Here is a 13,965-nt window from a genome sequence, read left to right on the forward strand (position 1 = left end):
CACTGAAGTTGCCTTCTTTGTTTTAGCAGTACACATACAGCCAAATACCACCAGGAGAAACCCTTGTGAAAAAAAAAAGAAAAAATAATTTTAAGAACAACTATTCTTAAAATAGAGACTTGCACTTTAATCATCCCCCACCATCTCATCTGACTCAAGGGTATGTCCCCTGGTTCATTAAATCACCCAGAGAGGAGCATCAATGCTCCAGGACAGACTACTGCTTAGAGGCATTGGGCTGCCATAGAAATGGTTAATATGTGTGCACATGCTCTGAACAGAGATTGCATTCTGGTATCTGCTCTCCTGGAATAGCCTGAATTATTTCTGATAATGCAGTGATCAATCAGGAGAAAACTGATCACTCAGTAGGACTATACATGTATTCCTATTTATCACTTTTTTAACGGTTTCCATAGCATGAGAGACACCAGACACATGCTAATATTGTCAAGAATACTTCAGTGCCCCCCTTCACAGCAATGCTCTACTACCTTGGATACTATCAGAAACAAAACTGACACACTTCAATGAGCCAACAGTGGTTACCAATACAGAGTGACAATTCCTAGGCCATGAAGTGTCCCTGCCAATACTGAAACTGGATGACATTTCACTATCCTAATTAAAGCCAGCAAACAGAAGGACAGATTGTATAAGCAGTAATCACTGAATGTGGAGAGAGCACACCAAGCTACTTATGAAACAACAAGCTTTGAGAATTTGAAGATAGCAGGTAATACACAAGGAGTAAAAAAAGAGACCAGGTATTACAGAAAGAAGAAATTTAGAGAAGGCTGTCAATTCAAAGGTTACCGTCATAATGCTGTCCAAGTCTCAGAGGAAACAAGGATAACCAGAGACCTACCTTCAATTGGCACTTGAATTTTCTGCAGCAGCCACAGTCTGATTTCTGATTGATTGTCTAACTGTGTTTCTTGACAGGTCTTGTCTACAGCTGGTACTAATGAAGAGTCCACAGACTCTTTCAGATCCTTTTCCTCTGCTGCTGCTGAGCTGATTTCTAATGAAGGTGCTTTGCTTTCAACACAGCAGGAATCAAGCTCCATACTTTTAACTGTATGGACTTCATTAGCTTGGGACTTTGAACAGCTAAGTGTAAGGTCTATGCCAATTGCTTTATTGTTTTCACCTTTCTGGATTTCAGCCTTGTGTAAGTCTTCAGATGACTGAGACCCATTTCCATCTTTATTGAGGTAAAATTCAATAAGTTTATCTTTCTCTAGCTCTTTCTTAGTGTCCAATTCAGTCTCCACCTTACCTGTCGGGGTACTGACACATTTGTTTACTTCTGGAATAACATCTTGCTTTTCACACAGCTCTAAGTCTAAGTCAGCTTTAGGTTCAACACTGTCCTTTTTTTCCAAGGAATCAACTGTCAAGTGCTCCTGGACTTCTGTAGTAGGTTTGGTTACCTGCTGCTTAGTTCTCCCCAAGTCCCTGGGATCAGCCAGCAAGCCTTCCATTACTGAGATTTTCCTGTCCAACCCTCTATCCATACAAGATGATGTCTTTTCCAGGTCAGTGAACTCATCTTCTCCTTCTCCTAGAAGGGATTTTTCTTTGGTTTTGGTATCTGAAGCATTTTTTCCCCTGGAAGGGTCCTTGGTACACGCATCTGCATCAAACTTTTCCAAATGGTCAGTGGCAGTGATGTTGTTGGGAAACTCCAGAGACTTTGATTTGATTGAGCCCGTACTCTCCGATGACTGAAGAACTTCAAAATCAGCAGACTTTTCCTTATCTGAAGGCTTTATCTGTTTGGCACCCAGAGGAACAGATGCATCTCCATTCTGCTGCCTCTTTTCCTTGCTAAGGGATTTGAATTTGCTGAAAGGATTGATATCTTTCTCAGAGGACAGGTCTTCCCATTCTCCTGGCCTGTACAGAGGACAAAGATCCTTTGGTATGTCACTGTCAGGGGAAATGATGGACGTACATATGATGTTAAAAGCAAAATGGAAATGGAAAAAAAAAAGAAAATAAAAACTAAACATCAAATTAACTTAAACCATGAAACTCATTGAAAAATAACTTTCTCCAAAATAAACATACTGGAAATAAGCGACTTTAAAGACAATGGAGAAAAATGCTGAAAGTGTAATACGAAAATAAAATGAGTAAAGCACTTGGCAGAATATGCCACATGGGTGAAGAAATGCAACACATGTAATAAGAATGTGCAAATCATCAGAAGGTCCATAACAAAAAACACAGGACATGTATTTAGCTGTTGTAATTTAATTCAAATCCTGTTAATATTGTAATTTTCCACACCTGACAATGAGTCAACATCTACAACCATCCATGCTTCCCTAGTCAGTACAAATGTATTTTTGAGAAGAAAAAAATCGGAGATAAGCTGTATCCTGTCTGAACACGTTTACTGCAGAACACTAACAGGCAACACACTTATTAGCTTTCTTCTATTTGTCTCCATTATTCAAACATACTGTTTGAATGCAGGCTTCCCCAAACATTTCTTTTTAAAGCATGAGAATCATAAAATATTTCATAATGAAAAATTCTGAATAAATGTATCAGCATAAAACTTGAGCTCTTTGTTACTGCTAAAACTCTGAGGAGAATTAGAAAACAAGATCCTCATCACTTAAAAATTACTAAGAAGTTATTAAACATTCCAGAAATGAGTGTACCAAGTATCTGGAAAGTTTTTCTTGAGATGAGAAATTCAATGAATTTCACTGTTCAAACAGGTATTGCCTGTAAGAACAAAATCCTGCTTAGAAAAAATAGATAAGAAGTGCCTTGCTTGTGCATAAATGAAAGCAGCCCACCCCAGAAAGTCTATAATGTATTATAGATTATAACGATCACTGCATTTCTGGTTCTGAGATAAAAGTATTCCACAGTCTGGTGTTTCTGTACGTCCTGAAGATGGTAGCTATGGTGGTGTTACCTTCAAAAGTTTCAAATACTCCTCTGAGAACAGTCCTGGTAACACAATAATGGTCAAAATCTAAACCTCTTCACATCCACTGAAAGGGCCCTAGAGACAGGTCAGAGCCAGAGCCCAACTATGGCATATTACAGATGCTTTTATTAATTACTGCAAAGGAGTCTTTGCACTTGGGTTCTCACATTTGTCACCCATTTGTGTTTAATGCTGCTTTAGTGTTCTAAAGAGAGAGTTGTTGTTCTGAAGAACAACACAAGTGAATCATTCCTTAGCCGGCACTTTACTCTGTTGCACTGAAACTCTTCCCCTCCATTCCCCCCCATTCCCCAGCCATTCTCCTTGACCCTTACTGAAAATCTGCAAATGTAAGTTCAGGGAAGAACACTCCTTACGATGGCAATGCATCTTTAATCTTCATGTGAGAGATGTCATTGTAGAGAGCTATAGAGACAACCTCCTCCATGGGGCAGATGAGCCCATACTCTTCACAGCCATTCTCAATCACCAGAGGATCAGACTTATGTGGGTCAAACATGATATTGTTTGGAGTTACTATCATGACTCCTCCAACGACACCCTAAAACAGGAGAAGAAAGAGTCAGCACATCACATGTAATGCACTTATCATTGGGTATTGGATTTTAAGCTACTATCCTCAAAAGCAAAACCACTTTCCTGCCTCTTTATACTGTGTCATGCAGTGTTTGCTAGCAAAATACTTTGCTTTCCACATGCATCAAGTAAGAATGAGACATTGTAAGGAGAGGAAAAAAAAATTCTTAGTAACATCCAAGTTCCTGGCTGATGAGGAAGAACATCTGACGTATTCAACTTTCAGTGCTGACTGCTATAAGCTAAAAATGTGATTGTTAATCAATCTCAAATAAAACAGATTAGTGGATTTATTTTTTAAAAGCTACATAGCATTTTATTCTGGATGCAGCTACTTTCATTTGATCCATGAATTTACAGGCAACCAACACACTTGCATGCAGTTTTACTCATGGAAACATCCAGGTTACTATGCCAAGCTAACATCAGAGGTCCCCTTGATCTACTTTCCCAGAGGTACATGCAAAAAGCTTCTCCATACAGGGATCTGGTATGAAGTTTCTTCCCATAGAAGCTAGAAACAACCTAGAAACAGCTCCTATGACTGGTCCAAGCATATTATGCACAGCGGCAGAAGACTCATTTAATTTTTCAAAATGTGCTCTAGCAAAGGATTTGATAAAATGCTGCTGCATCAGCCATTACTCAGCATCAATCCATGGCAACTGACCATCTTCCAAGGTTTAAAAGGAAGATTGCCACTGTCTCGCTTCTGCACCCTCTCCTCCAGATGAAGTACAAAATTCACCAGACTAACTCAGAATCTGTTTGTAAATCATGACATCTGACAAATGAGAGACAGAGATCAACTGGAATGGCCCACACTGCAGGTACTATTAATTATATGAGGACATCTGCAAGGCAAGTCAAGGAAGGCTCATAAATACACAGGTAAAAGACGACAAATTTGGTTTGTGGGGCTTTTTTTAAAGCAGTTAAGATATCAAGCTGATGGCTTGGCAGTGGCAAATGAGCACATGAATGCCTGCTCCTTTATAAAGCAAAGTCTATTTGTATTCCCATTCACTTCTCCTGTATGACTCGCTCCTCAAGCTTGGTTTGTGTTTGGATGACAGAATGAAAACAAGTGCAGAGGCTTCTCCCAGAAGTCACGATAGAATACATCAGTAGGATGTACTTCCCACCCAGCCACTGCAGGAAGCCAGGCAACAAGGGATTTCAGCTAAACTGGCAAAGAAGCCATCTTATTTTTGATTGCTCTGGCTGAAAATTACTTTTTTCATCCTGCAGCCAGAAATCTGTAATTGGCAATCTGTATCCCCTGCACCTAACAAGCATCACATAGCAAGTGACAGTACTGCCCTAATTTACATGCCAGACATCAGGTAGTCCTCTATTACATTCTACAAAATGCAGACTGTAAAACTGCAGAGTTGATAAATACAGTCTACATCCACTCAATGCAAAAGAAGCCAGAAACCCTAGGTATAAACACATCCATCTTACAAAAGTCAGGACTAAGGGAAAAAAATGTTGCAACTACAATGATTAGCATCTCCAGTGTTATAAATTCCAGAGAACTTGAAAATCCAAATACGCAGACAGCTAACTGAAACCAGAGTCAACAGGGACAGATATGTCAAAGTAGGCAGTTCAGGAAGAAGTGTCTTGCAACCTTGAGAAAAGGGCTAAAATACTACCCAAGCTCTGTGCTTCTAAAACACTTGCCGTAATTTAGGATTGCAGTCCTGGCCTATGTTACAAGAAACAGAAAGAAAAGATTGTATAATGCAATATTCATCCTTTTATTAGGCTTGCACAGCATTCATTAGCAAGTGCAGAAGCAACATAAACATATTTGGAAACGCTGCTCTGGAAACAGTTAAAATTTATCTTCATGTCATAAATGAAATAGACTGGCATGTACTCATTTTATAAAGCTGTTGCTCAATTTGATGGAACTGGACAACTAATCCTGACATGTCTTAACTCTGAAGTGCAGTTCTCTCGGTGTATCTAGTGACACACAAGCAAAAGAACAAAATTATACAGCACATTATCACAGTACCAACAAACACAACAGTAACAGATAAAGCCAACATAACTTCTACATTCTCTAAAAACATTAAGCACATTTGACTCCCCCAGTATTCATCTCTCACTTATCCAAAGAGAATCTCAAACAATGCCCAAAAATCAGGTTCCACCTACCTTACCATCTGTGAAGTAACGACAATTCATTTTTAAAAATTTGACAACCACAGGTTCATCCTCTTCTGAAGTAGAGGAAAGGACTCTCTCCACTGGTTTGAAAGCCTTTCTTGCCAAATCAGCATCCTTAGAAAAGAAGAAGTTCAGTGCAGAGCAACAGGACCAGAATCATATACTTCTAGATTTTTGAAAACTAAAAGGCCAGTTTCAAACAATTATTTTCTGTTTGCATAAGGAAGAAAAGCAATGGTCATGTATGTAGGTATATACGTACACTTCCTACAGTGTCCTGTATTGAAAAAAAAACCAACAAACCCACCCTTGTAACCTTACAAGAAACTCCATACAAATAACAGGCAAGAAATTAAAAAACATCAAGGCAGGTCAACTCACCAAAATTCAATTACACATCTCAGTAGGGAGAGGGCCTGCCCTGACACTTCATCTACACTGAAGACCTCTGGTCACAGAGCACTGGTGTGATTCCCCATGCAGATGGCATAGGGGTAAGGTTAAACACAATTATTCACACCAAACTTCTCTCCACTTTTGATTAATGATGTATTTGAAATGACTAATTACTTTCATCTCAGCAGATGTAAAAGATGTTGAAGGCAGCTAAACTGCCTAAAGGTACTATCTAAAAATCATCATGGCCAATCACCCTTCTAAAGAAAATTAAAGATCAGCTGTGCCAAGACCTTTTACAAAGATTAAATCCAGCAGTCTTGTCTAAAGACAAGTCTGTATATGGGTACCAACACAATTTAACTAGAAAGAAACTGACTGCTCAGATTAAACCAACAGCCTCCCTGTTCAAGGATGCCAGTGCAGGATCAAGGCTCTGGACTACAGAGCAGCATAAAAATCTCCAGTAGGAAACACTAAATAATTTTTATATTTAGCTTTCTATTCTTTAAAAATTGTGTACTACACCATTTTTAGTAGTTTTGATAGACTTAGGGCCCACCTGAGCCTGTAATGGGTTTCCACAAGCAGAATTCCCTTAATATGGAGTATTTTTAAGACAATGGTAAATTTTGTAGTACAGCAAACTAATATAAGGCAAGACACAACACACAATGCCTGTAAACTCAAAAAACACAGCCTTGATTTTCAGCTTCAGAATCAGAAAATATTTTGAGAGTTTAAGACCAGTGAAGCATGTTTGACTTACAGGGAGTTTATCATATTCAGCATCTGATGATGAAGGAGAAACAGGAGCACCAGGACTAGAAGACAGCCTCCCAGCACTTGTATCTGGCACAAAGAGAATCTAAATACAAACAGGTATTTCAAAACAGTGAGGCAAAAGCTTTAAAAGGTTACTAACTATGTTATATTAGAAAGACAACACAATACTGATCACTCATATCTGCAATGTACAGCTTAAAAACATTCAGAAAAATTAAACTAATTTCCTTATTCCAGCTTTTGTCTGCTGGGTACTCTTAGGCAAGTCACACCATCTCTCTGTGCCTCAGTTTCCCTATCTGCAAATCAAGACACTTCAACCTCTGCATGGCTGTGAAGCAGAAGTAGAGATCTGCTCTTTATGAACCAAGTGTTAATCTCCACACTTGCATTTCCAGTCCCAGAAATTTCAGGATTTAGGACTCTCCTAAAAAGTCTCACTTCATTTATTTCACATCTTACAGGAGACTGACTCATACCCAACATAATGGCACAAAGGCATTTCAATTTCTGTCTCACTCTAATTCTTTAATGCATTATAGATTGCATTTATCCAGACTTCCCAATAATCCAACTCCCTCACAACAGCTGTATTATCTTCTTGAGCTTCAGAGTCATCTTTAGGCTTTAGTGACAGTACATAAATAACAAGTCAGATATGGCAATTACAAAGCTTTCCCATCACACCAATTCCAAGAAATAATCTACTGAGTTTCCCTTTAAGGGAGGGCTTTAAATTAGTGTCCATTATCCTTGTATCCAAGTACCTAAAATATACATGTAAGTAGTAAAAACCTTCTAAATACATAGCAAATAGTTATGTTTCAGATATTAAAAAAACCCAAATAAATAAAAGATTTACCTGGCCTGGCACAATTGTCTGTGTGAAAAGCTTATTGAGCTCCACCAGCTTGTTTGGGGTGACGTTGAACTTTAATGCTATGCTGTTTATGGTGTCCTGATTTCCAGCCTGAAGAAAGAGTTGATGACTAAGATACCATATTGAACACAGCACCACACATGAACTAAACCCATTTAGCAGACTGTTTGCAGGGATAGACTTGATAGACATCTATTTAATAGCTTAGGTGATAAGCCAGTATCAAAAAAAAAAAAGGACAGAAATATTCTTTCACAATATACAGTAGAAAAAATGTAGAGGTGTTACAGATGTCCCTCTCCTTTTCTCTTAAAACTTTAAAGCAGCACATCTGTATTTACAACTGGTCTGGCAAGGGGGGGAAGGTCATACACTGCAAAGTTCATTACACCTCCAGCAGCCAGAGCCCGTCAGCATTTGTGCAGTTCCCAGCTGGGAACCTCCCACAGAGGCTCTGTGTGGTAGAGTGGAATGCACTGAGCGACCTGAGGGCTCACACACACAGAGCAGAGCTAGCACACTGCTGCCCTGCTCCAGCTTAGAGGAACAGATCTCATCCAGCACAGGTCAACTGCTTGGTGACTTAAGCAACACTGCAGAATGGGAGTATTTTTCAGAATAACAAAACCACTGCTCTATTAGAGAGCCACAATGCAGAAGTAAAAATGGAAGTGGCAGCTGCAAGAGGCAGAGATCCTGGGTTGAGCAGAGATTCAGGATGTGACCCTAGCTCTCCCCATTATGGTGGTATTTGAATGGTATCAATAGAAGCAATCCCTACTGAGATAAGTGCAAACTGGGAAAGAATTAGTGCTCACAGTTTTGTGCCGCTGCCCCCCTCAACCTCAACAACTCCACTTTCAAAAGGCAGGCATGAACATACCACACACCAGCACTTACTATATATTCTATGGTACCATGGGGCTTCTGAGAGACCATCTTCTTCTCTTTCTTTTCATTGCTTTTGTTTTGATTGTCATCTAAAGAGAAAAAAAAAATTCAAGTGACTGTCAAGATGTTTACCTTTCAGCATGTTTTGAAAGAAATCTACATTATGTGCAAACTGCAGCTGTGAAGAAGAACAAGAGGACACATTAAAATACCTATTAGGCCATAAGATTAAATTGTAAGGCAAGGAAACTTCATCAAGTACACCAGGTTTAGTAATCATTCAGGAACTCTGCAGGTGTAATGTATATATGATACCATAGCAATACACAACTGCTCCCATGGTTTCTTGGTGATTCTACACAGTTCAGCTCTGGATACAAGTACTTTGTACCATCAGGTGAATATACTCATATCTACTGCCTTGGTACAACAAATACTGGTTAGTCACCACTTCACAAGTACAATATGTTTAAACACTACTTTAATCTCTGAAGGTAAAAGTGTGCCAAGAGTACTGCAAAGCATGCATGTATACAGTCAAGCATAAGAAAGCAGAAAGTTTGTGCAGAAGAATTTTTCTATCAGCTGCAATACACAGAACCCACTGCAGCAGCAGAACCCAAACCCTTGAAGGACCCAAAAGGCACTCATGAGCTGTCAGCACCAGAGCTCTCTACCAGAGCAGGGTAGAGATTTCCAGTTCTTATGACAGCAGTGGGTGAGTAAAGCCAAGGCTCAGGGAGGATGGAGCTGCCCAGCCAGCCCCAGCCCCACCGGGCTCCCCTCCAAACTCAGAGCCCAGCCCCACATACCTGGGGGGAGCGAGGGCAGCATGCAGCCCCAGCTCCAGGAGTGGGGATGGGGTGCCAGGAGGCAATTCATGCCTCTCCCTGCCTGACTGCCCCCAAGCCTTCAGAGAGGTCCCACTGCCTCCAGCAGGATGCTGCAGCCTGGATGAAGCAGGGAGAGCCAAGAAGACAAGGCAAGGCTGGGCCCAGCAAAACCAGCAGCCAGGAGCAGGAGCAGGGACACGCTGTCCAGGGTGAACTCCTCCTGTGGTCCAAGCCGCCAGCTCTGGAAGATCAGGGAGGAAAGGACTGGAAATGGCAGCGCAGGGTTCTGACTTGCATTCAGGCTTTGCTGCAACCTTTGCTATTTCCGGAGAGCAAGAGGCAGATAGTAAAACGAAGGGCGAGGACTCGCCTGCCACACTGTAATAATGTACACAAGAAACAAGGAGGGGCCCAGTGTGCTGGACTGAGCCTTCTGCTGGCCCATGGCCACAGCAAGATGAATGCAGTGGGGCTGCCTCAGTGTGCTGCTCCCTCTGTCAGGAGAGACTCACACCTGGACATTCTTCCAGGTGTTACTGCTAGCATATCCCACCCACCACCTGCCAGGGATGCAGTCATGAGAAGTGCATTGGTTAGGGACACTACAATAAGGCAACAGAGGCAGGAAGCCTCTTTGGTGTAGAAACCAAACACAGTTTAAGTACATGCATACAGTGTACATGGCATGAAGGACAGCGGGAGGAACGGGAAGATCAGGATGATGCCGGCTTTTCCCTGACAGCGTTTTGAAACACAGCATCACTCAATGATCTCAGACTCTTCACCTCTGAGACTGGACACCCACATTGAAACTTTTTTAATTAGCTTTCTTACTGTGTTTTTCTGGCCATTTGTGTTTTCACCATTGTCACACCACCTTCTGCTGATCAAAGTGAAAGTGTGTGGAAAAACAGGTAATGGCAGCATCAGCAGGGCAGAGTATTAAACCATCAGAAACAATGACAATATGACAAACAAAAAATCTGACAAATACTGGATGTTTCCTTTATCCATTACCTGCATAAAACTGCCAATATAGCACAATCCTGCCTGAAGAAACCCTGCCAACTACTGAGCTCACACTGTTTTGTGCTACCAGGAGAAACCACTTCAACTAGTCCATATATTTTTATGTATAATTACAACTACGTATCACACATGTAGGCAAACTACCTGAACTTTTTGTGACCTTTCCCTGGAGAAAGACAAGAAAGGTAGATCTTTCAGCTAGACTTGTTCTAGGTGAAAAAAGCAGGCAAGTTTTCAGATATTTTACCATTACTTATCTCTGAAACAGTACTCAAGGTAGGAAACAGTTAAGAGCAACAACCTCACACTAACTAGACACACACCAGTAAAACCCTGGAGGAGATGGAATAAAAATAAAGTAGGCCAGAGAGATGTAGAGAGAGAAAGAGGTTTTGTACATGCTGAATGGGAAAAAGTTTAAGTCTGCATGTAGATGGCAGGAATAACAATATGCAATAAAAGCAGTTTCTCTGAAGAGCTTATAATATTCGCTATGAGCTGAACATTTTTTGTTCCAAAGCTTTGTGTTTAAAAATGGAGAGCTGACCACAACAGTAACCACTATGCCCCTATGGCACAAAAAGACCATAAAACAGCAATACAGACAACTTTCTCCCCTGCAGCTTCCTACCTGGGAGGCAGGACACCTCTGTCTCACCCTATGAAATATCAGTATTTTCCAGGTCCTCCTAATTGCATTGCCTGCTAAGTTTGGAGATTAAGAAATACTATCCAGGAAAAGGCTATAACCTGTATAACATTTACATAACCTATATATACTGTATTCACAGGAGACATATAATATGCTCTAGTTCTTGGCTGACAGGACTGTGAACCTGTTTGTTTAGTAGGATCCTGAACACAAGTGTGGTACAATAGAGAACTAAGCATGCACACATTTTTGAAAACCTCTAACTGCAGGACAAGAAAAAGAGAAGTCTGAAAGGCAAGCTGAGTTTAGATTAAACAAAATACTGTGCTTCTTTGTCAATAAATGTTAATAAATCCTAAATAAGTTGACCAGTTAGGCAATTTTCTTTCACACCTATAGTCTGTTTAGCTGCAGGCTAAAAGAAGTCACAGTCACAGTCTGTCAATTTATTTGTCTCCTGAAACAAAAATCTGACATTTGTGTTTGAATATTTTTTTCTTCTACCCCCTACTGCTCCCTTTTTTTTTTTCTATCCCAGTAGCAAAGGGTCGAGAACACTGTCCATACATTATGACTAACTACTAGTCAGGTCTGGGCAATTCAAAATAACATCCTAATTATTTGAAGAGTGTGAATTCTTAACTAGCCTATGTTTTTAATTGTGCATATAAAGATTTAAAATAATGAATTAAAAATTCAGACCTTCAGAAGAAAAGACTGCAATGAATCCCATTAAACCTGACAGAACTGCTAAGCCCACCTACCACTCCTGTGGTGAAGCCAAGGTCACAAAATCGTGCTCAAGATGAGCTGTTGACAGCAGAGTGACTGGCAAGCCTGACAAAGCAGCACACTTAATATACTTAAACACACACAATAGCCTGTCTCTCCAGTTCCCCTGATCTTTTCCCGTTTCTCCTCCAGGAAGCCAAACATTTTCTGACATGATCTGAAGGCAGGCAGCTCTTGTATAGCCACAGAGGCACCCAGAGCACACACAGGCATGATGGAAGCCTCAGGAACCAAGTTTCTTTCAGTCACAACTACATGAAGAGCTCCACAGGCTTTAAACAACTGCCTTTGGCTACTTTTTGAGCCTGAACACTTGCTTAGTGGTGAAATGACTCATGGTTCTGACTCCCAAATTTTCCTGCACTGCGTGTACACTGGAGATGGGATTGCACACCCATGAGAAGTGACTAGGTGTTAATGCAAATTGGATCACACTGCATTTTTAGGCAAAAGGCAGAGTGGGTGGACTGAACCTCTCTGTGGTTTGAGAAACTTGGAAATTGAGAATTATGTAAAAATAGTAAAATAATAAGCAGTGAGAAGAAGAATGCCAAGTGAAAACAGGCAAGAAAATACAGGCTTACTGAAAACAGACAGGTCTAGAATGGGAATTTTTCTGCCCGTAATGATATATTTGTATCTCAGTTTCCTAGCAGACTCTTGACATTTCATTTAGCAGGGTTACAGGAAACCTTACAAAAAAGAGTTACCTAAGAGTAATTTGGAAACCAGCTATGGAAGGAGTATGATAAAGAGGTCAACCAGTTTATCACCCAGAAGATCTTGACACATGATAGGAGAATTACACCTCTGCAACTGTGTAAATAGCTCTGTAAGTAGATAGAACAGGTCAAGGAGCTTCAGGAGTCTCCTGGGCTGCCCAGATGGAGCATGGGCCATCCCCACTGCAGGATGATGCCATCAGCCTGCTGCTGCCCAGCCCAAATGAGTGTGAGGTGTGGCAGTTCTGGCAGTGACAGCTGAACCCACCAGGCCCCTGAGACACCGCCAGCCTCAGGTCTGGCACTGCTGGCAGGAATGCCCAAGCGAACAGGGGACAAAGGACTGACCGCTTTCCACACCTGGTAAACAAACTCAGGAGCCTGAGAGGATAGAGGCAATGGCACACTTGGTGCAAAAGTCCATTTTACTCATTAATTTCTGTCTCACCAACGATTTAGGCTGCATGTCAGTAGGGAAATCTTTCCCCTGATTAGCCCCAAAATCACAGATTTCCTAGAGTAACACCATTCACTGAGCTGTTCTGCTCTTTCAAGAGCTCCACACCACTTCTATGCCAATGAACCCCACGCTAACATGTGCTCATAAAAGCACTGCTTCCCTTCTTGTACCTCATACTTCCCTGAACATCCTAATTAATGCTATTTTAAGGGTGAACAAATAAATAGTCATTATTCACCTTCTGCATGCCACTCATGATGTCACAGATTTCCAGCATCTTTTCTCAGTTACTTCACTTTTTCCAAGTGACTAATACTGTGATACTTTGGACTCTCCTATTTCTCTGATCACACAGGATGCCCTTCTTGCTAGCTTTTCTTCCCCTACTACATCCTTTTTAAGTTGGAGGAAATAAAACCAAACACAGGTTTTAAGCTATGAAAAAACCAATAATATGTGATGGTGACAGAAAAGAGGGTTTCCTTAAGCATGTATGATACTAGTAATTTTTCCACATCACATACTAATCATTTTTCCATGCTGTTCTGTATGTCACTGCTGTTTCAGGACACTCCAGTCCAGTCCCACATGTCTATTACAGATTTGTTAGAAGCAATAAAATTATATTACTATAGTCTAGCCAAGCAGCAGGACAAAGGAGTGAAAACTTACAGGTATCTTAAAAGAATCTGAAGCACAATAAATTCAGGGGAGAACAGTTATCCCTCAGAGTAATCTAATCAGGGTACTGATAAGAAATTAAGCAAACAAAGCTTCCTGGGTAGCT

General features: G+C 40.7%; 1 protein-coding gene across 5 annotated transcripts in view; it reads right to left on the reverse strand.

Moving 5' to 3' along the window:
* NCOA7 (nuclear receptor coactivator 7) overlaps nt 1–13,965 on the reverse strand; it is an 85,267-nt gene that overhangs the window by 15,387 nt on the left and 55,915 nt on the right. For 3 of the 5 annotated variants that reach the window (XM_071437397.1, XM_071437386.1, XM_071437417.1), the window contains 6 exons: nt 8,700–8,779; nt 7,782–7,889; nt 6,903–7,001; nt 5,726–5,851; nt 3,334–3,518; nt 869–1,935 (listed from right to left, as the gene is read on the reverse strand). In XM_071437397.1, the coding sequence (XP_071293498.1) occupies nt 869–1,935; nt 3,334–3,518; nt 5,726–5,851; nt 6,903–7,001; nt 7,782–7,889; nt 8,700–8,779 (1,665 nt within the window). The remainder of the gene's footprint in view (nt 1–868; nt 1,936–3,333; nt 3,519–5,725; nt 5,852–6,902; nt 7,002–7,781; nt 7,890–8,699; nt 8,780–13,965) is intronic. The other 2 variants (XM_071437429.1, XM_071437407.1) reach the window with 2 other exon arrangements.

This window comes from Agelaius tricolor, unplaced genomic scaffold (genome assembly GCF_023055355.1).
Source record: "Agelaius tricolor isolate 1412-34295 unplaced genomic scaffold, bAgeTri1.0.p SCAF_1, whole genome shotgun sequence".
NCBI classification, from domain to species: domain Eukaryota; kingdom Metazoa; phylum Chordata; class Aves; order Passeriformes; family Icteridae; genus Agelaius; species Agelaius tricolor.